Source organism: Amyelois transitella, chromosome 14 (genome assembly GCF_032362555.1).
Source record: "Amyelois transitella isolate CPQ chromosome 14, ilAmyTran1.1, whole genome shotgun sequence".
In the NCBI taxonomy this organism is placed as follows: Eukaryota; Metazoa; Arthropoda; class Insecta; order Lepidoptera; family Pyralidae; genus Amyelois; species Amyelois transitella.
The window spans coordinates 9845077-9871102 of NC_083517.1; the positions used below are offsets into that span (position 1 = coordinate 9845077).

Below are 26026 nucleotides of genomic sequence, written 5' to 3' on the forward strand. Positions count from 1 at the left end.
CTGACAACTGAAATTGACTGAATTTATTTTTGTCAAATGACACATTGTCAATATGACAGTGACATACCGATCTTTTATTATTTGTACAATACAAGCACAAGTAATATTCTATCTGGCTCGAGCTTGGCACAGGAACCTCGTAATTAATTGTAGTTTAATTTGAACTTAAATCAAAATTTCAGTACACTCTGTACATAAATCTTTTTAAAATTGGCAATCCATAATATATATATATATATATTTTTCTTTTTTCAATATTAAATCTCATAAATATATAAATCTCCCGTGAACAATGTATTCTCCCGTCCACATTCTATTCTAAGTATAATTTAATATTGTGAAGTTGACGTTGTTGATGAAAATGCTGCAGTGCAGTTTGTTACCGCTTCTTCTGCACTGACGCCTTGGAAGCGGCAGTAAACTTAGTTTTTAAGTAATTTATTTGACGTCAACCAAGTTGTTAAACCATACGACAATTATTAAGCGATATAATAATATCCTATAATAATGAATAAAAATTTTGAATTTGAATTTGAATTGACTTTACGGATAAGAAACCTTAACTCCAAGAAGTGCATGAATGATTGTTCCATCTTATCCAATGACCTATTGCTGCATGTTTTAAATAAATAAATAGAATTTGCTGTAGTTTATTGTGCTACAATAAAGAGTTATTGTAACATGTTTGTATTGTATTGTAAACGATAATGTGATGATTCAAACTGTTGTGAATAAAAACCGGAGTATGTCCACTAACGACGGTTTCTTAATGTTGAATTTTTTTAATTGTTATTATATCGTTGAGTTAGTATCTCGTAACACAAGTTTCGAACTTATTTCGAGACTATCACTAAATCTGTGTAATTTATATCCCGTATATTCATACTTATAGAAACTGCATAAAGGTACAACAAAAAGGAGAATTATACGCTAAATAGTCGCTAGCGAAGCCCCAATATTTGGATATTAACAATGTTCACAGTGTCCAGCTGCCTGGATTCTTGGATTCTAATATATTTTCCCTAACCCTAAAAATATCGGTTCACATTCAAACTATATTAATAAACTTAAAAATGCGTCATTGTTTCCGCGGCAAGATTAAAACCTGTATCACGCCGCGTGTTACGCCTTTTTATACATACATAGAACAAACATGAAATCATGCCTCTTTCCCGGAGGGGTAGGAGAGACTACCCCTTATAACTTATAACTTCCTTTTTTTATTCGGACACTTTAACCGTTCGACCACTGACGCTCTTTACTGATATTCATGCATGCGCGTAACTAAACACGAATATAAACAACTTTTTCATTAAACATTGCAATTTCAATCATTTACATTTACCTACTACAATATCCGCGCTGTGTAATTCGATTATAGGGAATAGTATAAAAATGTAATTTTGCATGGCTGTAGGGTAACCCCTACAGCCATGCAAAATTCAAGTTTCAAGTCAATTTGTCAAGTTTAGTACTGGTAGAAAAATGTTGTTTAAAATCTTTATTTTTTTGATGTTCGCAACATTGATTACTGCTTTTGTTTTTGGTAAGTTATTTCCATCGACGGCCTTTCCGGCACTTGCCTGTGAGCGTCTGTGATATGGTAGGTCTTGGGTTAGAATTGTAGCTTGGGTAGCAGTGTAGTTTGTTCCGCCGCTTCTTCTACACATGCGCTTTGGAAGCGGTAGTAGTTATAATTAGATTTAAGTGATGTGACGTATATAAGTGATACCTAGTAGGTATCCAATTTTGAAAATAAATCTATTCTATTCTATTCTATACAACCTCCGACACGTTTCCCAGTCATAACACCTAGCCTGGCGGAAGACCTTCCCTTTGGTAGCGGTCGAGCCGAATCATCGCTATCGTTACAAAAAAAAACAAATTATCTCATTCTAGTTTATAAGTGAAAAAAAAAAATTGTGTATGCCAGTTACTTTTCTTCTCGCGTGTATTATAAAGGCTTCTTAACTTTGAATCCTTTTTGTAAGCGTTGTCGTGTGATTCCCGGCACCAATAAAAATAAAGAATAGGACCACTCCATCTCGTTCCCATGGATGTCGTAAAAGGTGACTAAGGGATAGGCTTATAAACTTGGGATTCTTCTGTTAGGCGATGGGCTAGCAACCTGTCACTATTTGAGTCTCAGTTCTATCATCAAGCCAAAAAGCTGAACATGGCCTATCAGCCGTTTCAAGACTGATGGCTCTGTCTACCCCGCAATGGTGTATGTTGTAGGCGCTGGGCTAGCAACCTGTCACTATTTGCATCTCAATTCAATCATAGCTGAACGTTTCCTTTTATCATTTGCGAGACTTCTGGCTCTGTCAACCTAGTAAGGAATAAAGACGTGTTATTATACTTAAAATTGTTTACAGGAGAATCAAGACGCGGAGGTAAATGCAAAAGGCACGGAGGTTACTGCACCCCAGACGACTGTTTCGGTCCCTACCTGGATTACGTCTACAACGACTGCGGGCGGTACTTAAACTGTTGTAAAATGAACCTGCGTGAATAACAACATTGTGATTTAAAACCAAAATAAAGATTGAAAAAATATTTCATTTGTACAGCGGACTATGTGGAAACATACATATACTACATCCCTTGCGGGGCAGACAGAGCCAACAGTGTTAGAAAGATAAATAGGCCACGTTCAGCTGTTTGGCTTAATGATAGAAATGACATTCAAATAGTGACAGGTTGCTAGCCAGTCGCCTAGAAGAAGAATCCCAAGTTTTTATAAGCCTATCCCTTAGTAGCCTTTTACGACATCCATCGGGAAAGAGATCGAGTGATCCTGTATAAATAATAAAGTTCAAATAACAATCAATACCTAACTAATTATGTATTATAACAACAGTTAAAAAATGAAATTTTTCTGTAAGTAGATTATAATAAGTTTTTAATGAAAAATTCTTTTCTGTAAATAGAATTTACATTTAAAAAACGAAACTGTGATAGTCTATCGCGTGATAGAAACGGCGTCGCGCGCGCATGTCATGCTATAGGGGCTGGTCTGGAAAACGCAATTGCGGAAAATTACGACGTTTTTTGTTAAAAAAAAAGTGTTGTGATCTATTTTTATAACAACCTTTTTTGTATATGTTTTCTTCTTTTTTTTGTCTGTCACTAACTTCAAATAAAATTACCAATTCGACTGTTCACGAGTTATTATCATTTTTCATAATAATAACCAATTTTATTTTATCTAATTATACAGTACACCTTTTCATAACAAAAATATAATTCACTGCCTTCTTCATCCATTCCTCATCAAATGCTTATTATTTGCTTATAAACAGATTATAGAGCATGCATGATCTTAAAATTTACGTTTGATTGAATCCAGTAAGTAACTCATGTACGAAGGCAAATCTAGCAGTACTACCTACATTGTGACAAATTGAAATATTTTTTTCTAGAAGATGGACTGATTCAAATTTTTAACCGACAAGTCATTCAAATTTGGAACGATACATTTATAGAGAATGCGGGGGAGACCCCTATCAACGTAGTTTTGCGCCCGCCCAAATATCCATCGGGCGGAATGCAAAAACTTACAATCGACTCAATAAAAACGTAATTCCTATATATATACACTCGACGACCGCATCGATACGGTTTATACGCGATGTACTCACTGCTATATAAAACCGGGGAGAGAGCCAAATTCTAAATTTAAAGGTGTACGAACTGATCCGAACGCCGCCGAACGCGCCCGCCCGCCTCAGTCCATCGCTGGCTGCGGCACCGACATTCCCAAAACCAACTCAAACGTACGCGCGTGACGAAACGTCGAACGTTCACTTGGTAAGGGCACCGTAAACGGCATCCAAATTCAAAATTCCAAATTTGGAACGCGCCCGGGATAAGTGATTTTTGAACGTGCAAAAGTGACAGTGTGTGGTGTTCGTTTTTAGAAATCCCGTTATTTACTGGTAATGTAGATAAAAAAATTGTGTTTTTTTTTTTATTTTTATTTTTTAAACTGCTTTGCTAACTTTGGATCTGGATCGGCTGATCAACACGTGCTGGAGCGGGGAGTATTGAGTTTCAATATGTCTGCCGTTCCAGAATAATTTCACTCGTCATTCCCCTGTGCACGCAGCGTTGGACTTCCTTTTAATTTTCGCTCTATTAGCACAGCGCTGAAAGTTTTCTTAACCTCAAATTTTCCGGCTACTGCTTTAACTCTGTAAATACTGGCTGTTACTAAAAAAAAAGTTGAAAATCTATAATAACTTAGTGGTAAATGCTTTTTGAGCGTGTTATAGACAGATAATTCGTTTCCGCAATGCGTCGCTTGTTGGTTATAGTTATACGCCGGCAAATTAGGCTAGACAGTGCGGAGGCTGGGTTGTATTGATTTTACAGTCTTCCTGTAACGTCTAGTCTGGTTTCGGGAGCAACCGTTCACAGTTCCCTAGTTCCATTTTCAAACGCACCAATCAGAATTTTAAATTAAGTATTTTACCTATGTAAATGTGTGATAGAAAAACGCATTGGTATTACACAGATACAATTTTAAATTGTTTGTATTTAGTGGGTGTTGTAAACACCACTTATCTTTGTACAGCCGATGTAAACTAAAAAAAACAATAATACTTAATTAAATTTTATCAATAGTAATTATTTCCTAAAATCAAGTAAAAAAGAAAAAAAAAACAGCCAGACATTCAGCAATACTTTGTCAAAAAAAAACTCTGATTTATTAGCAACAGGCTTCGTCGAAAAATAACTGAAACTTATAGGTATTCAAAAAATATCTGCAACATGCTTCGTCAAAAAATTTCAACAAATTATTGTTTACAATTGTTTCTTTTGATTGGAAAACGAACGGCCGATTACGTATCAAAAGAAAAAAAAAACCTTTTCAAATACCAGATATATATTTAAGTACTCATAACCGCCAAAAGATGAGCTGTAACAGTTCAAGAGGTATTAAAGCTTAAAAATAAAGTCATAAGTTACGAAATTTATAGTCAACCGTATTCATAAATATAACAGTAGTTGTTTAGTCTACAACAATGCTGGATATCTGATTCAGATTTTAAAAACATACATACATCACGTCTTTTCCCGGAGGGGTAGGCAGAGACTACATCTTTTCACTTGCCATGATCTCTGCATACTTCCTTCGCTTCATCCACATTTATAACTCTCTTCATGCAAGCTTGGCGGTTTCAGGTACTCTTGACCTGCCCCTTTGCCAGGACGTCAATTAACAGGAGATTTTAAATATATGGTAACATCTATATCCCTTGCGGGGCAGACAAAGCCAACAGTTTTGAAATGACTGAATGGCCACGCTCAGCTATTTGGCTTAATGATAGAATTGAGATTCAAATTATGTAATGTAATGTAATGTTAATTTTTTTTATGTAATGTATATTAAACTCTTCGGTCACTGACTGATTGACAAACAACGCATAATCCACACAGCTGGGTCTAGAAATTTAAAAAATAACTAGTCAAAAAAAAATTTATTAAATTTAAATAGTCTAATATTTGGCATGAAGATTCCTTATCAGCGGTCTAGAGGTGCACTAGAAAGCGAAAGAAAAAAAAGCGAGATTTTTTGAGATATATTCAAACGGGAATTAACGTAAGCATAACGATTTACGATACGAAAGTTTATAAAGTATTATCTAATAATTTTGTAATTTTAATGTTCCGAATTTATCAAATTAGTTTTAGATGTTTTGGCTTCATCCATAACATAACAACACAAAGCAATTAAGTCTTACCCATAGGCTATATATATAGGCATAGGCATTTAATAACTAGGCTCATGAGGTCATACCGCATAACCTAGACTTGCGATAATAATAATTATTTTAATCATTTCCCAAAAAGAATCCAATGATTTTGATTAAATCGAAAAATTATTCGTTCTTTCTCATTTTCAAACGGGTGTCAAATCTGCATAAAAATAAAACTACATTTTTTAAAGCATTTACTATGACATATCAGTGATTTGACCTCGAAAATATCCATCCTAATCGAGGGATTTGAAAACACTATCTTTTGATCATAAGGTAAACTCAAGTTAAGATTTTAAACCACGAGACCATGGCGGAGGCATCACTTGGCTTAGTGTGTACAGTCGCCTACAGAACAACATGAACAAAACAAACCAGAGAGAGGCCAAGTTTCTTTGCTGTAGACTGTACATTGTATCGAGTCGAATTTCAACCACTTGCAGCGGTCGGCATGACCTGAAATTTGGTACGAGTGTGGATCCAAGGACAATAATATTATTAACAATGATCTTAATATCGCCACAATTTAAGTATTAAAAACAATTTAGAAGAAATCATAAAAAATAATATTGTTAGACAGAAACTTAAACATTAAGAAAATACTTACAATAAAAGCAACAAAATAAAAAAAGTATTTAAAATGGATAGATACTAACTCAACAATTAAGTAATCATATGACAAATTCATAGATCCATACAAGATAAACATATTATAAAGAAAAAAATATTTGTACTTGTTGTATTGTAATTTTTTTATCTTGTTGTTTGTAACGAAAAATCTTAATAACTACTAGACTAATTTTGATGATATTTAAAATACAGGCAGACAAAACCTATGTACTCGCATAGGGATATTTCCAAGGAAGCGAAGCATCGTGCAAAAGCTAGTTCACAAAAAAAGAAACTACTTGCATGATGACTCCGACAAAAAATCGCGTGTTACTCTGCATAACCTCAATCGCATGACGATCTTTGAAATCCGGGACTTGCGGAAATGCATGAAATATGAACTTGTCTTTATAACTTGATGACATGATACTTTATTCGGAAATGTTCTGCTTTGAAAATTTATGGTTCTCGTGCTAACTCGACCTTTTGAATGTAGAAGACAAAATTCAAAAAGAAAATGTTTTTACCTCCTTCTTTCCTTCCCTCTAACGCTGAAGATGATGTTATTGCAAAATTTAAATGTACCAAAGATAATTGATGATTCGTAATGACTAAATTCAAAGACAATGACAACAAAGGCTTTATGGCATCATCTACCGTCTATCGAGAGAAAAAGAATATCGCCCATGTAAGTGTAGCCATACAAAACTCAAATAAAGATAAATTAAAAACTAATTCAAATTGAAAGCTCCATAAAATAAATTACAATTGAAACCCAATCTTAAAAAATAATTTCTTGCGGCATCGTAATCTGAAATCGAATAAAAAACATGCTTATAATCCCGTCTATCCCTTGCGGGGAAGACAGAGCCAACAGTCTTGAAAAGACTGATACGCCACGTTCAGCTGTTTGGCTTAATGATAGAATTGAGATTCAAATAGTGACAGGTTGCAGCCCATAAAAAATGAAAAGAAGAATCCCAAGTTTATAAGCCTATCCCTTAGGCGCCTTTTACGACATTCATGGGAACGAGATGGAGTGGTACTATTCATTTTTTTTTTGGTGCCAGAACCACATGGCATTTATATTCCTACACATATATTCTTGAAAAGACTGAAAGAACCTATAATGATAGATTTACTATTTGTCTTTGGTAAAGTATGCACTTGCACGTAATACAGCTAATGGCGTCTCACGGTTAGGTTTTATGAGTGTTTAATTATCTTCAAGTTCACACTGACTCATCCATGCCTATAAACGAGAAACGATATAGACTATGATTTCATTCTATTACCTAGAAAATGGAATTTTAAGTGAAGTTGTATAGAATCAATTTGCCTAAGTGAAAAAAATTATTCATCGCAGAAGAAGCCAATATCATATATCTGTACATAAGAGGTTTTCTGTGAAATTTCTCAGAATTTAATTTATCAATTGCATGTTATTACGTAGTAAAATGCAATTATTTAAAAAAATAAAATAAAATTTTTTAAAAAAATTTTTGGAATAATAACTTATTGTCGAATCGAATATAATCAAGTTATCATTCCAGCAAACTGACGATATGGAATAGCTAAATATTTCAGATTCAGATCAAATAAATAATAAAAGGTATTTTGTGATTGACTTGAATATTTACAATCTATACTAATATTATAAAGCTAAAGCAGTTTGTTTGTATATTATATTTATTTTGTATATAAAAGAAAAAAGTCCGAATACTATTGGATTTTATAATGTACTTACTCATTTAAGGTTGATAAGTTGTTTAGGATTACTACAAACATTACTACAAGCAGTTAAGTCTAAAAAAACCACAAAACCAATATTAACATCAACATAATCAAAGAAGAGTTTTATGTGTAGTTTGATGGCCCGAACTGAAGGTTTGAAGTTCAAGAGTTGGGCTTGGCTGAACGCCAGAACAGGTTGATGGAAGATTGGTTTTTTTAACTGATTGTTGTGTTAAACCTTGAAGCTTCAGTTACCGAAGCGGCTGTAGATCTAATTAACGTTTGCCGTCGAAAATATGTCTTAAGCCACCATAAACATAATTTTAGTCAGACAGTCTTCTGTAATCAGAATTCTCATGCCCTGTGATACATACATACATAAAATCACGCCTCTCTCCCGAAAGGGGTAGGCAGAGACTACATCTTTCAACTTGCCACAATCTCTGCATACTTCCTTCGCTTCGTCCACATTCATAACTCTCTTCATGCAAGCTCGGGGGTTTCGGGAACTCTTGACCTGACCCTTTACCAGGATATATTTACTTTACCTTTATCGTCCGACAGGACGTGATTCCCGCCAAATAGGACTGCTCCATCTGTAGATGTCGTTAAAGGCTACTAAGGGAATAGGCACATTCATCTAGTTCATCGTTTGCCGTGTCTGTGATTCAATATGGTTTATGTCAGACGGGCTATGTGATCAAAAGACGTTGCCCCGGCCCCCGGCTGTTACTGAGATTAACGCCGGGAGGAAGAAGAAATCGGAATACAAACATACAAACATATAGTTATATCTATATGACTTGCAGGGAAGACAGAGCCAACAGTCTTGAGATGACTGAAAGGCCACGTTCAGCTGTATGACTCACTAGAGGCCGCCCGTAACTTCGTCCGCGTGGATTGTCGCGGGAACTCCGGGATAAAAAGCCTATGTGTAATTCTGGGTCTTCAGCTACTTACATACCAAATTTCAACGTAATCGGTTCAGTAGTTTTTACATGAAATAAATAAATAAATATATACAGGACAAATTACACAGATTGAGTAAGCCTCGAAGTAAGTTCGAGACTTGTGTTACGAGATACTAACTCAACGATGCTATATTTTATAATAAATACTTATATAGATAAACATCCAAGACCCAGGCCAATCAGAGAAAGTTCTTTTCTCATCATGCCCTGGCCGGGATTCGTACCCGGGACCTCCGGTGCCACAGACAAGCGTACTACCGCTGCGCCACAGAGGCCGCGAAAGAGTAACAAACATCCATACTGACATACTCACAAACTTTCGCATTTATAATATTAGTAGGATATCGGACAAGTGACTTTATATCGGAAAAAAGGTTTATATATGTGCCATTTGGGGAAGGCCAAGCCTAAAGTGCTTAAATTGATTTGATTGGTGAAAGGTCAGGTGAAACTTAATCTTACGACTTTGCATTATACATATGTTGATCTATACTAATATTATATAGCTGAAGAGTTTGTTTGTTTGTTTGAACGCGCTAATCTCAGGAGCTACTAGTTCGAATTGAAAAATTGTTTTTGCGTTGAATAGACCATTTATCGAGAAAGGCTTTTAGGCTATATAACATCACGCTCCAACTATAAGGAGCAAAGAAATAATGGAATATGTGTAAAAAACGAGGAAAGTTATTCATCTTTGTGATCTTCAATGATGCCCAAAATAACTGTTCCACGCGGACGAAGTCGCGGAAACAGCTAGATTATGTATAAAGTATCTAAAAGAAGTACCTATGCAAGGATCGTGGTAAGTTAAAAGTTTCGGAAAAAAGGCGCTATTGGATATATTGTGAGGCAAAAAAAAGTTGACAGCAGCGTCAACGTCAATGGCCATTTATTTATTATACATTTATTTACATACCATTTATTATTATACATTTATTTACAAACCATTTATTATTATACATTTATATACATGCCTGACATACAGTATCATTAAAATGATCGGCTTATTTAAGTATCCTTTACCACCTTTTTTTGTTTAGCATACATACTCGTACATACATTGTATCTCCCTTGCGGGGTAGACAAAGGCCTATCAGTCTTGAAATGACTGATAGGCCGCGATTAGCTGTTTGGTTAAATGATAGAATTTGAATTTAAAAAATTGTTGTGTTGTTAGTTCAACGCCTAAAAAAAATCCCAAGTTTATTAGCCTATATCTAATACCTTAGTCGCCTTTTACGACATCCATGAGAAAGAGATGGAGTGGTCCTATTCTTTTTTTTTATTTGTCGTGAACCACACCTCACTTTTGAATAGCCTTCAATTTTAATTAGGTGCCGTGTGGTTCCCGGCACTATTACAAAAAAGAATAGGACCACTCCATCTCTTTCCCATGGATGTCGTAAAAGGCGACTAAGGGATAGGCTTATAAACTTAGGATTCCTCTTTTAGTCGATGGGCTAGCAACCTGTCACTATTTGAATCTCGGTTCTATCATTAAGCCAAATAGCTGAACGTGGCCATTCAGTCTTTTCAAGACTGTTGGCTCTGTCTACCCCGCAAGGGATATAGACGTGATCATATGTATGTATGTATGTTCAATTTTAATAGCTGATGTTTTTTGTAAGCGATGTTGATGTTATACATACATACATAAAATCACGCCTCTTTCCCGGAGGGGTAGGCAGAGACTACCTCTTTCCACTTGCCATGATGTTATCCATTTATTTATTTGATACTCATACATCATCAGCGAGTTCCAGTTCTAATTCGAGAGCTTGTATCACTGAAGACCGATGCAGGTTTATATTTAGCCCAAATTTCCAGACTCGAACGAAAAAAATTCAATCATCACTACTTACAGGGAGCCGTATGCTTGTTTGTTGGTATTTAGATTTGTAACATGAAAAAAATAGTTACTTTTTCTAGAAGGTGAAGTTTTATATTAACTTGAGATTTCTTTTAAGAGTCGAAGACAAAATATAGGTTATATTTTGCTATTTTATTCCGTTAATAAAGTAATCTTAACCTTAAGTAGGTTAAGATCACTTTTTTCATATTGTCCAATCGGATTGAGGGATGGTTAAACATAAACATCTTCTTCCTCTTCTTGTGCCGTGTGGTTCCCGGCACCAATACATAAAATAATAGGACCACTCTATATCTTTCCCATGGATGTCGTAAAAGGCGACTAAGGGATAAACTTGGGATTCTTTTATAGGCGATGGGCTAGCAACCTGTCACTATTTGAATCTCAATTCTATCATTAAGCCAAATAGCTGAACGTGGCCATTCAGTCTTTTCAAGACTGTTGGATCTGTCTACCCCGCAAGAGATACAGACGTGACCATATGTATGTATGTACTATATGTATGTATGTATATTCAGACATTGATAAAGTTATAAAACAACTATTAGTATCAATGAGTGAAGAATTCTTCATTGGCGCTTTTTCTCAGGCGTTAAGTCAGACTGTTGGCTCTGTCTACCCCACAAGGGATATAGGCGTGACCATATGTATGTATGTATGTATGTTAAGTCAGAAAACGTTAGCCAGTTACCTAATCACCACGTTCATTGACGTATGTATTCGTTAAGACGTGATGACATTATTCCAAATTACCCAAAAGAAGGGCAAGGTCCTGATCGTAATCACGTCTTCGCGTAAAATTAAAAGTTAAAAGTCTCTTTCCGCCCAACGTTGGCTGGACTCCAATATAATTTATCTAACAGTTATGTCTTTCAGAATATCGTAAGCAGTGCAATCGCCCCGCATACGTCATGGCTAATTTTATATTCGGGGAAAGTATACATACATGCATACATACATATAATCACGTCTATATCCCTTGCGGGGTAGACGGAGCCAACAGTCTTGAAAATACTGATATGCCACGTTCAGCAATTTGGCTTAACGATAGAATTGAGATTCAAATAGTGACAGGTCGCTAGCCCATCACCTAAAAGAAGAATCCCAAGTTTATAAGTCGCCTTTTACGAAATCCATAGGAACGAGATGGAGTGGTCCTATCTTTTTAGGGTTCCGTACGTCTGAATACAAAAACGGAACCCTTATAGGATCACTCGTGTGTCTGTCCGTCCGTCGCTTACAGTCAATTATCTCCGAATCTATTAGACCGATTAAGTTGAAATTTGGTACACTTATCAATTCCTGTGACCCAAACACCCTCTGTGACGTGAGCAGATGAAATCTGTATATGGGGGGTCATTTTTGGGGGGGAAGGGGAAAATTTAAAAAAAAAATTTGGAAACTGCTATTTGTGGCATATCAAATGAAAGGTCTTGTTGAGAAGATCTTAAATGTATTTTTTTGTAATTTTAAAATAAATAGTTTCCAAGTTATTCAAGAAAATAGACGAAAATTGACCACCTTATCTCCGAAACTACTGAACCTAAAATTTTGAAAAAAATACATTAATTAGTTTTCTCCTTATAGATTATAGGAAAACCTATAAGAAGTCCATGATATTAAAATAACATGGTAAATCACTCAATATTGTGCGTACCAACTTATGATAGGTAACATCGTACGGAACCCTCTTCACGCGAGTTCAACTCGCACTTGTCCCCTTTTTTTTATTGGTGCCGGGAGCCACACGGCACAAAAATTCGGGGAAAATATCCCTAACTACTTAATTACGAGAGAAATGGCATAAGTTTAATTGTCTAGTTATTTGTCGATAGAAATACAACAAGAAGAGTCTGAATCCCTTGATCAAATCGGAGACGATATGTCAAAGTCAAAGGTGAAGTTATGAATGTGTATGAAGCGAAAGTAGTATGCAGGGAACCGTTCCCGCCTACTCCTCCGGGAAATATGAATTATTTCATGTATGAAAAACAATGTATGTATTATCTTTATTGCACAGATATAAACACAGTTACAAGAAATAGCGCACAGTTACAAAATAAATAAATCATTTGCAATGGCGGACTTTAGAAAGAAAGAAAGAAAGAAAAATATTTTATTTGATATCACAAACAATTGATATTACAATTTGTATGTTAACAAACCTTTACCAAAACAATAACTGGTTTGTTAAATATTCAAGTTAAAATAATGAAATTTTACACGGATTTAACGAAGTAATTTATGACATGAATCTGTTAAAGTCCAGAGTGCAATATATCGAAGTCATACTAATTGGAATTCCTAACACTTGTTGCTACCACTGGTTACTGGAACATTCAATTATTTATCAATCGTGATATGATAAAATTTATCTGTTAGCATTTATTAAATAACCAACTAACTTGCTCCAGTTTTGATATTATGAAATTTCCAGTAGGTAATGTAGTAGTAGGTAGGTAGTAGGTAATCAATTCTATCATCAAGCCAAAAAGCTGAACGTGGCCTATCAGTCTTTTTGGGACTGTTGGCTCTGTCTACCTCGCAAGCGATCTAATGTTAGAAAATGTCAGGAAAAGATATTCATGAGTCGTCTTTAGTAGTAAAATTGTGAATACATCGCTAAACAGACGATGTCCTTATTACCATGTATCTTGCTCACAAAAAGATCTAAAGACGTTATGTTAAGACGGCTAACGATCACGTGATTACTGGCTTTTCAGCAACTCGTATTTAGTGCAATAATAAGTAATACTAGTGATTACCTTTCCAATCCACATTATCGACATAACGTTTAATATTCAGACCTAATCGATAATGCGCATGAGTGATGTTCCCAACAGCTGCCGCGGCTATTTTTCAACTTTGATCTAATCCACTCCCACGCACACGCAGAAATAACTGCTTTATTGTTGCATCCCTCTTAGGAGCTTGTCTATCTGTTTTGGCATCTGCTTCTGATAATTTATTACACTGTAAATTAAATTTCTCTTTTGAAATGCAAAACTTATCGAATGTTTTTCATAGCTATAGCTCGATTTAACTTTAGAAATTTAACTTGCAATATAAATAAAGATAGCACCAGAAACAAAATAACATAAGATTCATCTACTCGTGTGAGTTATATTAATCAACATCTTTAATTATTCACCTAGAACTACAAAATAGATAAAAATATTTAAGTAGGGACAACTAAAGCTATTGACCGAAAAAATTCATTCTAACACTTGGTGCTAGCTTAAAGTCTAACTATAATGTTTAAATATAATACGGAATCTCACTTTTTAGAAATAATAATTAAAATTAACACAAATTAAAACTAAAACTACTTATACGACAAAAAAAAGATGATGATTACAAACTAAAATTTAATTTACAAATTGTACAGTCCCTGCATAGCATCAACATGCGGAAGTGTGCCCAGAAGGCTGGCAGCATTAATGAGTTAACTATAATGAGTACAACATCAAAAATATTGTTACATTTTCTTTACATGAACTTACTCTTTACAAAAATTATGGTATTGTAGTCAACGACCCTTTCAAAAAATGGCGGAATGGCGGACAGCCAGATTTTTTTGCAAAAAAAAGCAGAAAAAATCTCTTTTCTTGCAGTCTGGCGAAATTCCAAGGGCGCTGTAAGCATATGAGACTATATGTAATCGATTATTGGCTTTGATGATGAAGAATTTAGCAAAAAAAAGTGATTGAAATGACTAGACTTAAAAACCAGCTACTCAATTTTTTGATTGGCACACGCGCTTATACTATCTCTTCTGTTACCATGGAATGTAAAAATATTATCACGTCTTGTTACTTTGGGAATAATGTTTTTGGAAATGTTGAAATCTTGTTTTGTTTCTTCCCTTTATTGAGACAAGGAACATAGACTAAAGTACCTACGAAAATTTGAACTAATACAGATTTAAGATATTAATAAGTATTGATCACTGGTGGCTTCATATTAGGCACTAGCTGTGCCCGCGACTTCATCCGTGTGGAATAGTTATTTTGGGCATCATTGAAGTCCTCAAGCAAGAATAATTTTCCCCGTTTTTTTTTCACATTTTCCATTATTTCTTCGCTCCTAAAAGTTGCAGCGTGCATGTTGTATAGCATTAAGCCTTCCTCGATAAATGGTCTATTCAACACAAAAATAATTTCTCAATTCGAACCAGTAGTTCCTGAGATTAGCGAGTTCAAACAAACACACAAACTCTTCAGCTTTATAATATTAGTATACATAGATAGAAAAAATGCCTGTCCTATGACAGCCGGTATTTCTACCAAATAATTTAATAACCAGCGTTACATACGTTTAACTTATTCTAAAACTTAAAGTTAATGTTTCAATCATTTCTTCTAATTTTAAAGACACAATCATAACTTACCACCAATTTCTCTACCATCTTGTTTTCGAATCGATTTAATCCCTAAAAAGCAAAACGTATCCAAATGTGCCGTGTGGTTCCCGGCACCAATAAAAAAAAAGAATAGGACCACTCCATTTCGTTCCCATGGATGTCGTAAAAGACGACTAAGGGATAGGCTTATAAACTTGGGATTCTTCTTTAAGGCGATGGGCTAGCAACCCGTCACTATTTGAATCTCAATTCTATCAGTAAGCCAAACAGCTAAACAGCTGAACGTGGTCTATCAGTCTTTTCAAGACTGTTGGCTCTGTCTACCCCGTAAGGGATAAAGATGTGATCATATGTATGTACCTACGTATCCAAATATCGTCGAATCTGGCATACGTTTCACATTTTGTCTCAGTTCGTAGCCCTGCCGAGGAAAATTCTCAAAATAGCCGTAGGTACCTACGTTACCAGAATCGAGTAATATACTGTGTTTCCTCTTTTTGTATATCGTACGAGGAATACGTTAGTTGTGAGTAACGCGTTAATTTTGCGTGCGTTAGAAATGTTTCACCAGCGCGCTTTAGGTCGGTAGCGTTCAGCTCTTTTTTTTGTTGCATTTCAAATCCGTATACATATAATTATTGAGAATGTGAATTTGTGAACGCAGCCATTCGTTCTTTTCAAGACTGTTGGCTCCGTCTACCCCGCAAGGGATATAGACGTTACCATATGTGTGTATGTGAATTTGTGTATTTGACTACGTATTACTTACTTCTATAAGTTTTATTTATTAACTTGCACTATCTTGATATTTCTCACATACGTAATTTTGGGGTCTAAGCAATACTTTTTAAATAAACATTATGTTTTCTCTAAAAATGGATGGGCTAGCAACCTCAATCTCAATTCTATCATAAAGCCAAACAGCTGAACGTGGCCTGTCAGTCTCTTCAAGACTGTTGGCCCTGTCTACCCCGTAAGGTATATAGACGTGACTATATGTATGTATGTATGTTTTCTCTAAAAATATTTTTAATCTACACATTTAAGTGTACATAATTATCCTCATGGTGTTTGATTCAAACAGTACAATTATTACCGTTATCAGTTATAACCTATTTATTGATAAAGTGCCGTGTGGTTCTCGGTACCAATAAAAAAAAGGACCACTCCCAACTCGTTCCCATGCATGTCGTAAAAGGCGAGTAAGTGATAGGCTTATAAACATGGGATTCTTCTTTTAGGCGATGGGCTAGCAACCTGTCACTATTTGAATTCCAAATCTATCATTAAGCTACTCGTAAACAGCTGAACGTGGCCTATCAGCCTTTCAAGACTATTGGCTCTGTCCGCAAGGGATATAGACATGTTTATATGTATGTATGTACGTTATTGATAAATTGATAATTCTAAGAAGAGAAGTTGAAGAGAGTTATGAGTGTGGATAAAGCGAAGGAAATATGCAGAGATTGTGGCAAGTGGAAAGTGGTAGTCTCTGCCTACCCCTCCGGGAAAGAGGCGTGATTTTATGTATGTACTAGAGGCCGCCCGCGACTTCGTCCGCATGGAAACCCTATCAATCCCGCGGGAACTCTGGGATAAAAAGTAGCCTGTGTTATTCTGGGTCTTCAGCTACCTACATACCAAATTTCATGGTAATCGGTTCAGTAGTTTTTGCGTGAAAGAGTAACAAACATCCATACAAACTTTCGCCTTTATAATAGTAGTAGGATGTATGATAATTCTAACCAACAATCCTCTTTTGTTCCAGCGATGCCAACGGTGGCGTGACACCGGGTTGACTCGAAACAATCCGCTATGTCTCAACCCCCTGGCCGAGGGCGCGCGCGGCCCCCTCCCCCCGTCTCCCCCTCCCCCCTCCACTACCGTCCACCTTCACCATGGGCTCCAAGCCCACCCCCCTTAATCTCAGGACCGAGGCACTCAACAGCTATAGTCTCTCCACCTCCAGTCCAGCCGTCTCCTAAGCCGTTCAGACCACTGCATTCGCCGCACTCCTTCCGTCCACATTCACCATCGCCCTGTTTCTCAATTTCACCATACCCCATGTCTCCGACTATGGGCCAGAGTCCTGAGTATTACTACCAGTCTCCGTATGAACCGGTTCGGGAGTACGATTACGCTGGAGTGCCTCTGGAGCCGCCCCCTCCGCCGAGGCCGATGATTTATGAGGAGGACGAGGAGAGGGGACCCTCGACTGCTGAGATCATAGCCAACCAGTCGCAGGAGGGATACGTTGATGAGAAACTTGCTGAGTACCAAGCTACAATTCAGTTGTTGCAAGGTAAGTTTTTAGTACAAATTGTTGTATTCATGATTGATATTGGTGCCGTGTGGTTCCCGGCACCAATGAAAAAAGAATAGGACCACTCCATCTCGTTCCCATGGATGTCTTAAAAGGCGACTAAGGGATAGGCTTGTAAACTTGGGATTCTTCTTTTAGGCGATGGGCTAGCAACTTGTCACTATTTGAATCTCAATTCCATCATAAAGCCAAACAGCTGAACGTGGCCTATCAGTCTTTTCAAGATTGTTAGCTCTGTCTATTCCGCGAGGGATAAAGACGTGACTATTTCTATACTCCAATTCTATACTCCAAACCATTCCTATTCAAGAAACCTCTGTCTACCCCGCAAGGGTTATAGACGTGATTATATGTATGTATGTTATTTGATATTCTTCTTCTTCACGAACGTATCTTGATCAAATTTAGGACGTCCTGGTAAAGGGTTAGGTCAAGAGTATCCGAAACGGCCGAGCTTGCATGAAGCATTGCATGTGACTACATGCATACATAAAATCACGCCTTTTCCGGAGGGGTAGGTAGAGACTTATTTAAAACGGGGAAAATTATTCATCCTTGAGGGCTTCAATGATGTCCAAAATAACTATTCCACGCGGACGAAGTCGCGGGCACAGCTAATGTGCTAATATTTTCTTTGCGTGAGCACCCTTAATATTCTGATTACTTTGTACAAAGCATCCGGTTATTTACCTATCGAGGTCACGTAGTGGAAGTCTTTAGTTTCATTCTACGTACCTCTGTTGTCTAAATTAATCAAGCGCCTAATCCAGGTCATGTTTATGGACGCAAACTCCATGTTCTAAATGCGAGTGATCCGATTTCGTAAGCAAGGAAACATATCAAGCTGGAAAGCGAATGTTATGATGTTAGGAATATTTTTGACGTTGAAAAAGATGTACTTATTAATTCCTGTAACGTTGTATAAATTGTATCATTACTCGTTCTAGATATGTACCTATTTTTTAATAATAACAAAGTTTGAAGCAATAAACCTTAAAATATAAATATATATGACATCAGAATGATATTACGCCAAAGGTAAGGTATCATTATTATTCCAAACTGGCATAAAAAGATTTATGAGACGTAGATAGAATATAGGCAGTAGTAGTTTTAAAGAACCAATAAAGAACTAAGAAGGGATCGCGGAAAGATATTGCTAATCGCAAGGAAATCAATCGATTCAAGATATAACTTCCTACTAGCGGGAGCGATGATTTGCCTCGACCGCCGCCAATTGGAAGATCTTCCACCAGGCTAAGTGTTATGCCTGGGGAACCGCGGCTCCGACGATGTTGAGTCGGAGGTTGTATTTATGCTCCAAACCATGAAATCTTAGTAATCGCGATTTAGTTTCTTCGCTGCTATTGGCTGAGCGTGTCAATTTCTTCGCTATGATTGACAGTTGGTATGTGACATTAGTGATACAGTACTAACCACAACTTCAACATCTTGTTCCAGCAAGTCCTCAACTCGCCCGGTGATCTTTGTAATCGCGATTTAGATTCTTCGCTGCTATTGGTTGAGCGATTATTGACAGTTGTTGTGTGATTGGCTGTTGTGACGTGTGGCGTAAAGATGTCGCTACATACTTGTAACGGTGTCACGTCACAATTTTTTCACTCTATGACTAGTATTGTCGAAGTATCAATAGTTTTTCTATCGATAGTTGACCTTGAAAATCGTGTACCCTATTGAAGCTAAATATTAAAATTACTGGAGGGGAAGGAGGGAAAGGATAAATCTTTTTTAAAATTGTCTTGGTGTGTTTTCTCATAATTTTCTACTCTGTATTTCTTGTAACTGTATAAATTTAAGTCCGCTATTGTACCTACATATTCTTCTAAATCCAATAACTGTTTTGTAATATGTTATAATATTTATTTTTATGTGCAACTAGCTAGACTTCGTTCTATCAAAAATATTTGTAATGTAGCTGTATTTTATTCTTGCCTATTTTATAATTGGGCAAAAATTTAAATTTGAAATTTAAATATGATTGAATTTGAATTTTGTACAGCGATAATAAAGTGCATTTAAATATTATGACGTTTTGAACACGCCTACAGTGCTTAGACAACAGTGAACTTTATACAAAAGCAATAAAGCTCATATTGACTCTATGTTTTAGTTAGAAAACGTTTGTATAGTAAAAAAGGGCTGTTTTTTAGGGGTTTTCCGGCAGTAATTCGAATCTTTCTCCCCGTAAAAACCATCCACGAACTTCCACGAACATTTAAAAAAAAGAATTGGACCAATTGGTCCAGGCACACATTCATTTTTATATTATAGATAAAGAGTTTACAAACAAACAAATTTCAGTGCGATAATGATATTACAAACACACAAATTCTAGTTGGTATCTCATAAGATTTTGATATCAATTCATCCGTCATTACTTTCCCATCGGCATGATAATGCCGTCGATAATCGTGATCGGTTGTATTGTCGTTTTGACAGCATTAGCCTGGCTCACGCAATGGAAAACTGGAGCACGCATATAAGGCTCGGAACACACTTACCAGAGATATATAACTGACATGACCACAAAATTAATAACTTACTTTAAATTGTAGCGGAAGCGATGATTCGGCTCGACCGCCACCAAAGGGAAGATCTTCCGCCAGGCTGGTGTGACGCCTGGGGAACCGCGCGACAGACGATGTTGTGTCGGAGGTTTTTTTTTATATGTATATGCTCCAATCCGTGAAATCTTTGCTTGCGCGATTTAGGTTTTTCGCTGTTTTTGACTGATAGCGTCGCGTGATTTTATTATTTATTTTTGTGACTTGTGGCTTATAGATGTCGTCATAGTTGCTTTGATTTCTGCAACATCTCAACTCTGATGTGAGCAGATTAAGTTCGAACTGGGCATACATTAAACTCGACTTGGACTAGCATCTTTCTCACAAGAGGAAAAAGGCTCCAAATGAGCAACTTTCTTTTGGGCAAAATGAATTAAATAAAAAAAAATATATAAACAATACAACAACTCTTTATTGCATCACAATAAATAACAGTAAATTCACATAATATATTTAAAAACATTGCAGCAAAACTCGACCTTATCACTAAAAGCGATCTCCTCCAGGCAACCTAGAATATTACATACATACATGAAATCACGCCTCTTTCCTGGAGGGGTAGGCAGAGACTACATCTTTCCACTTGCCACGATCTCTGCATACCTTCTATCTTCGCTTCATCCTCATTCATAACTCTCTTAATGCAAGCTCGGCGGTTTCGGGTACTCTTGACTTAGAATATTAGCCAATTATATCTAGAAAGAAGTAAAAGCAAAATAGTAGTAGTAAAGATAAGTGACCATTTCGGATACCCTAAAAATAATGCAAAATTAACGCATCAGTCTGTGGTGGCCCTAAAATATGCCGACTTCTGCTGTGCTGTAAGTTCAGTTTGATCAATTTTTCGTGTGTTTACGCATTCGGACATTATTTATGAGCATCGCTTGCTACCCTTTATTACGATGTTAGAAAGATCGATATTGTTAATTCACGAGTAACTCAGAGCTTACAGACACCTGAACGTTGCCTTTCAGTTTTATCCTGATTTTTGGCTCTGTCTACTCGGCAAGGGATATAGACGTGACTATAGATATGTATGTATGTATTACTATTTATAGTTTCGCTGCGTCATCACTACATAGTATAAAACAAAGTCGCTATTTTAGTATGTTTGTCTGTATGCTTAAATCTTTAAAATTACGCAACGGATTTTGATGCGGTTTTTTGTAACAGGTAGAGTGATTCAAGAGGAAGGTTTTTATGTATAATAACATTTATAATTTTGCACCCGTGCGAAGCCGGGGCGGGTCGCTAGTCTTAATAATCCGTTCAGAAAGCGTAGTGTACACCGCCACAAATTTAAAGTAATTGTTTGTCATAACTCCGCCAGTTAACGGCCTGGTGCCGAGCCAAGAGTGATCTGGTGGGCGTTGCGATGCAGATTTTAAATATCGCGTCCCCTTTCTGCTGTTGTTTTCTGTTTTGTTTATTTTCGAATGTTAAATTAATTAGGAATTATGAATATTGCATTCATGCGTACCTACATACTCTTATATAAAATCGTTACATACATACATATGGTCACGTCTATATCCCTTGCGGGGTAGACAGAGACAACAGTCTTGAAAAGACTGAATGGCCACGTTCAGCTATTTGGCTTAATGATAGAATTGAGATTCAAATAGTGACAGGTTGCTAGCCCATCGCCTAAAAGAGGTATCCCAAGTTTATAAGCCTATCCCTTAGTCGCCTTTTACGACATCCATGGGAAAGAGATGGAGTGGTCCTATTCTTTTTTGTAATGGTGCCGGGAACCAAAGGGCACTCTTAACTCTTTCATGAAATTCATAAAATTATTATTTGAATTACTCTCATGAAACGTTGCAGTAATATAGAAAACTAAAAAATATAAAATTTATAGAGAGAGAATGAAATCGCGGGCAACGTCTAAGTAATTTATTTTTATATCTTATATTTTATCCGAAAACAACATCGCTTACATATTGTTTTGTTTTTCTGTTGTTTAATATCTTTCGCTTTTGTCCAATATTTTGTTGATTCTTTTCGGTTGTCTGTCTTTCTGTCTCGGATAGATGTTCTGGTCATATTTCGTTTTACTCTTGTGTTCCTCGGTTGTTATAGGTTTAACCAAAAATATATGTTAACTGTCTCTTAAATCTCGTGAAAATGAGATATTTCATTGTATATTTCAACTTACTTTTTATCAAACTTGATGTTAATTATAGTATTGTAATATTTCAATCGAGGTAAGTACCTATTATTTAAATAATTACTATTAATTATTTTTTTATGTTAGCCATTTTTTAGTCTCAATCTCAATTCTATCATTAAGCCAAACAGCTGAACGTGGTCTATCAGTTTTTTCAAGACTGTTGGCTCTGTCTACACCGTAAGGGATAAAGACGTGATCATATGTATGTATTTTTTAGCCAATCATTGTGTTTGACAAATTGAGATCACAATCATTATAAAACAATTAAAAGCTTATGAATCATTTTGTTCGCACACGCCAAAAAAAACATACGTCGACGAAACTCTTGAGTTGTTACTTGAAATTGAGATCACTCATGTCGCGTGGCATACATCTACTCGAAGGGTTTACAACGATTTGTACGTAGTTTTTTTTTAAGATTTGTTAAAAGATTGATGTAAGAAGTTAGGAAATACCAAAAAAAGTACGAGAACGACTGACAGTCATTCGCTGGGTGACAATTTTAACACGTTTCGAAACGTCCGAGATAAAATAAAGGTACTCGTATGTTACGTGTGCGTTTAATACCTGTATTATTAATAAATAGTACAATGCAACGCGGTTTACTTTCTACTTATTATTTAGAAAAAGTCGTGTGTTAAATCTTCAAATAGATGAGGTTAAACATCGGGCGTACAGGATATTGTTGTTGAATCATTTCATGTCTTATCCATAACGTGTTAAAATTGTTTTATTTAAACAAAATTAATTCATTTATCAGATGGTAACGCATTCATAAAATTTGACAATGGCACGGTCTGGCAAAGAAGACGGCGCCGGGCGCCCTTACTGCCCGCTGGCACGCTCCCAGCCAGACGAATTCATTCAATGTTCTGCGAATTTCAATTCGGAAGACCTAAGCGCTGGACTAATTTTTTTTCTTATACATCTATACTAATATTATAAAGCTGAAGAGTTTGTTTTGTTTGTTTGTTTGTTTAAACGCGCTAATCTCAGAAACTACTGAACCGATTTGAATAATTCTTTCACTGTTAGATAGTCTATTTATCGAGGAAGGCTATAGGCTACATTTTATCCCGGATTTCCTACGGGAAACGTCAACAATGCAGCTGAAAGTTGAATGAGTCGGCCATCTGCGAGCTTTCCACGCGAACGCTGCGCAAACCAACAAAGATATAGTAAAACAATGTACTAAAGATGTGAAGTACTCATTTTTTGCCACAAAAAAGTCCGCGAGAGCATATATCTATCTCTTAAGGTTTACTTACAATAACCACTTTTATGTTCATTTTTTAAGATTATTTTTTCATTATAAACATAAGTTATTTTGAAACCAATTTTCTTTAATTCAGTATTAATCCTTATCCAAATAAATATGTTTATTACTTTCGGCTTTTCATGTAGACTAAAATTGCCATTTACAGTATATAAATCAGACGAATAGGTTTTGAGATATAGGGGAGAATGGGGCAATGGGAGCCTATTAAGGGAAAGTTTTAATAAAAATCAAGTTAGCCGAAATATTTGTATTTTTTTATTATAAACTCTTAACTTCATTATTAGAGAACATTTTAATCATAGTTATAATCAAGTACAGACATGAAATAAGGTACAATTAGCGTTTTACTAAAAAAAGTCAGTCGCTCCTATTACCCGACAAATGCGGGTAATGAGAGCCCATTTAACGCTCGTAGGGAAAATGGGAGCCATTATAATTACTATTAAAGAAAAAAATAACAAAACGTATACTATGCATGAGATCTAGTTTTTACAATTATCAATATAATAAAACGCTTGGTTTGGCTTTTCTTCTTGGGCAAATACAGTACGTCTTTCCAGCTTAGGTGAGTTTTTGTAGCTACTGTCGAACAAATACCGCATTTTCTAATGAATCCACTGTCCAAGAAGCTTTTGTTGTTGTCCGAGTTCTTTTACGTGGCATCTAAAAGAAAAAATAAGCATTTTATATCTCTGAACTGACTAAATGGGGCAATGGGATCGATGTCGAGTAATGAGAGCCTTACTAGGCTACCATTAGCCGCTGACCACCATTTTGAAAAGTATTGACATAACTATGTAATTGTATTTTCAATCACAATTCAACTATTTGTACTTGTTAGTTAACGAATCTAGCGATATAATAAGCATAACTACAATAAAATAAGATTATATTTTCATGCTTACCTTCATAATGGCAATCGGCAATTTCTTGTAAGCGTGGAGCGAAAAACACACAACTGTCCCTTGTGACTAAACGAATGGCACTAACGGTTCAAGCGCGTCAGGCGAAGTTTGCCGATTGTCGACGGAAGTAGCCCAGTACCAACGATCGCGCAAATGTGTCTGCATTCCGCTAAAACACCATAGCTCCCATTGCCCGACCGCTCCCATTACCCCACGTTCCCCTAGTCGTTATAAGCAATTTGCAGCTAAAACATTTAATACGGCGAACCAGCGTTCTTTCTAATACAAGCCGCCTGCAAAAATAAATATGATGCCCAAAATAACTATTCCACGCGGACGAAGTCGCGGGCAAAGCTAGTACATACATAAAATGACGCATCTTTCCCTTGGAGAGACTACATCTTTCCAAACGCCACGATCCCTACATACTTTTTTCGTTTAATTATAAATAAATAGATTTAGTTAGCCTTGAAGTAAGTTCGAGACTTTTGTTACGAGATACTAACTCAACGATTCTATATTTTATAATAAGTACTTACATAGATAAACATCCAAGACCCAGGCCAATCAGAAAAAGTTCTTTTCTAATCATGCCCTGGCCGGGATTCGAACCCGGGACCTCCGGTGTCACAGACAAGCGTACTACCGCTGCGCCATAGAGGCTTTCAAATTAACTGTTAATAAACATTCATAACTGTTCACGCAAGTTCATCAGTTTCGGGTACTCTTGACTTTTTGCCAGGACATCCCTTATATTTATCAAGGTACATACACAACTTTCTATCTTTTTTGTACTGGTGCCGTGTGGTTCCCGGCACCAGAATAGGACCACTCCATCTCTTTCCCACAGATGTCGTAAAAGGCGACTAAGGGATAGGCTTACAAACTTGAGATTCTTTTTTAGGCGATGGGCTCACAACCTGTCACTATTTCAATCTCAGTTCTATCATTAAGCCAAACAGCTGAACGTGGCCTATCAGTCTTGAAAAGACTGTTGGCTCTGTCCACCCCACAAGCGTGACTGTATGTATGTATGTATAAACCTCAAGATTTATATTACAGTATCATCATTGCTGATGATTTGCGTGTTGCCGTCATCCGCCTCCATCGTACGTCATCAAAGATATCGAGGTCAATGTACGGCTTTTATACTCGAATATTCTATTTAAGCCGTGTGATTCCCGGCACTAATAGAAAAAAGAATAGGACCACTCCATCTCTTTCCCATGGATGTCGTTATAGGCGATTAAGGGATAGTCTTTTAAATTGGAGATTCCTCTTTGGCGATGGGCTAACAACCTGTCACTATTTGAATCTCAATTCTTTAATATAGCCAAATAGCTGAATGTGGCCATTCAGTATTTCAAGAACGTTGGCTCTGTCTACCCCGCAAGGGATATAGACGTGAACATATGTCTATCTATATGTATGTATGTAGTAATTTAAGAT

General features: G+C 36.3%; 1 protein-coding gene across 1 annotated transcript in view; it reads left to right on the forward strand.

Moving 5' to 3' along the window:
- Positions 1-3749: 3749 nt before the first annotated feature.
- LOC106132288 (muscle-specific protein 300 kDa) overlaps positions 3750-26026 on the forward strand; it is a 164827-nt gene continuing 142550 nt past the window's right edge. Inside the window, exons 1-2 of the mRNA XM_060947706.1 lie at positions 3750-3941; positions 17081-17614. Coding sequence (XP_060803689.1) covers positions 17128-17614 — 487 coding nt within the window. The 5' untranslated portion in view covers positions 3750-3941; positions 17081-17127. The remainder of the gene's footprint in view (positions 3942-17080; positions 17615-26026) is intronic.